The following is a 1,926-nucleotide window of genomic DNA, read 5'->3' as shown; positions in this document are numbered from 1 at the left end:
ATCGATAATCCGCTCATGCGGACCCGCAAGCACCGAGCTGATCACCCGGTCGCCCTCATGCACGACCACCGCCGTCATCTCCAGCACGATCTCCCGCTGCTGGATCGCGAACTTCCGCGTGAACCACACAAGGTTCTTGCGAATCGCGACCGCCGGCTCGTCCGCCAAATCCCGCATCAGCCGCTTCAGCTCAACGCTGCCCTCCCGCTCCTCCTCCACGCCCTCCCGGCCGTCCTCCGGCCACTCCTCCCGCCCCGTGTACTCATACGGCCGCTCTCTCCCTCGGCGCGGCGGGCTGTAGCTCGGCCGGTACCCGTACCCGCCTCCGCCCCTGCGTGTCGTCTCCACGCGTCTCCGCACCCGCTGGTTCTCCGCCGCCCGCGAGTAGTAGTACGCACCCGGCCCCGCGCCTGAGCGCTTGCGAGAATAGAGCCCTGATTCCACGCGATATCCGGGTGGGGCAGCATCGGTCGAGGGCAGCCCGACCGCCTCGAGCTGCTGCTCCTTCAGGAGCAGCTCCTGCAGGACGTCGGACTTCGCGAGCACCGTCTGGGCGCCGCCTTCCTGCCGGATGGCTTCCACCAGAGCGCGCTGTTCGCGCGGCGCGGTCTTCTCGAAGAACGCGATCACGACGTCCACCCTGTGCTCGCCCGTCAGTACGCAGAACACGCGCAGTACACAGAGCACGCACTTGGTGATCAGCGTGTCCAGCTTGTCGTTCGCGCGGTCGACTCCGAGCCCCGTGTGGATGGAGATCGCAAAGTTGAACTCGCCCTTGCGGTCGCTGAACAGCTGGATGTACTCCTTCAGCGTCCCGTCCCAGCTCGGCGCCTTGAGTACCTTGACGAGCAGCCGCTTGCGCGAGTACGTGTCGCACGCGTTTGCGCACTCCTTGATGTCCTTCGCCGTCTTCTTGATGAGGTCATCGAGGCGCGCGCCGATGCTGAGCCCGTCCCCGCCGATGTGGTTTGTGCGCACGCCTTGTAGTCTGAGCGGGTGTAAGGGAATCAGCAAAAGTCGGCGAGCCAAGATCACGGAGGACGTACTGCAGAAGCGCGGCCATCATGTTGCGCATTTCCAGGAACAGCAGGTTGATCTTCTTGTCGTTGTCGCGGCGCTTCGCCTCCAGCTCGACGACGACTTTGAACGCGCCCACGGCCAAGGCGAGGAACGGGTGTATCTGTGCGACGGCGTCGAGCGCGCGCACGAGCGGGGGCAGGCTCTCTACGAGGCCGTTCACGCCGTCCATCAGGATACCGAGGCCATCGCTGCTGCTGGTAGCCTGTCCTGCTGCGTTCACTTTATCTACGAACTCCCCCTCTAGCCTGCCTGGGCGCGGCGTGAGCGAGATGCGGCAGGTATGTTAGAGTAGTCGTCGGAATCGGTACTTACCTGCACGACCAGGCTCGCTAGGCTGAACTGCTCCGTCGAGAGCGTCCTGAGCATCCTTGAGCTCCCGAGACGAGGACTGTTCCTCCTTTGATTTGTTCGCGTTCGAGGACATGCTCGGTGTTCCTCAAGGAGGTCCGATGTGAGCTGGTCAAAGCGCGGGGATCCTAGGACACCGTCCGCGGAGAAGGTTGAAGTAAACGAAGTGAGGAAGCGCGAGAGCGCCACCGCCCGACATCGGCGCCATCGATAAACTAGCACGGGTTTCCAGCTGCACGCACGATGTCGCGCGCACAATGCGGGTAAGCGTGTTCTGGGCGCGCGCCACGGACAGTAGCGGCGTGCAGCGCTTGCGAGGTCGTATCACCGTATTCTCAGGGCCGATGGAGTCTTTGGCACGAGGGCAGAGGGGTAGAGGGTTGAAATATACGTGGTCAACGGCCCTGTTCGACGACTTTGAGTAGTTCGCTCAAGTCCTCCGAGTGATTGGTGCAGGTGCATAGTAGGCTACAGACCAGAAACACGGCTACACAGACT

The 1,926-nt window shown here is 63.1% G+C and overlaps 1 protein-coding gene across 1 annotated transcript; it reads right to left on the bottom strand.

Moving 5' to 3' along the window:
* Positions 1–23: 23 nt before the first annotated feature.
* Positions 24–1,504, bottom strand: TRAVEDRAFT_52223 (uncharacterized protein; the record flags this gene model as incomplete). Its single annotated transcript, XM_008044664.1, has 4 exons — positions 24–640; positions 692–988; positions 1,047–1,329; positions 1,393–1,504. Coding segments are annotated over 4 exons (1,309 nt in total), but the record flags the coding sequence as incomplete, so codon positions are not given.
* Positions 1,505–1,926: the final 422 nt, after the last annotated feature.

This window comes from Trametes versicolor, assembly GCF_000271585.1.
Source record: "Trametes versicolor FP-101664 SS1 unplaced genomic scaffold TRAVEscaffold_11, whole genome shotgun sequence".
In the NCBI taxonomy this organism is placed as follows: domain Eukaryota; kingdom Fungi; phylum Basidiomycota; class Agaricomycetes; order Polyporales; family Polyporaceae; genus Trametes; species Trametes versicolor.
The sequence above is the reverse complement of the archived record's forward strand: the minus strand, read 5'-3'. Positions and strand labels throughout refer to the sequence as shown.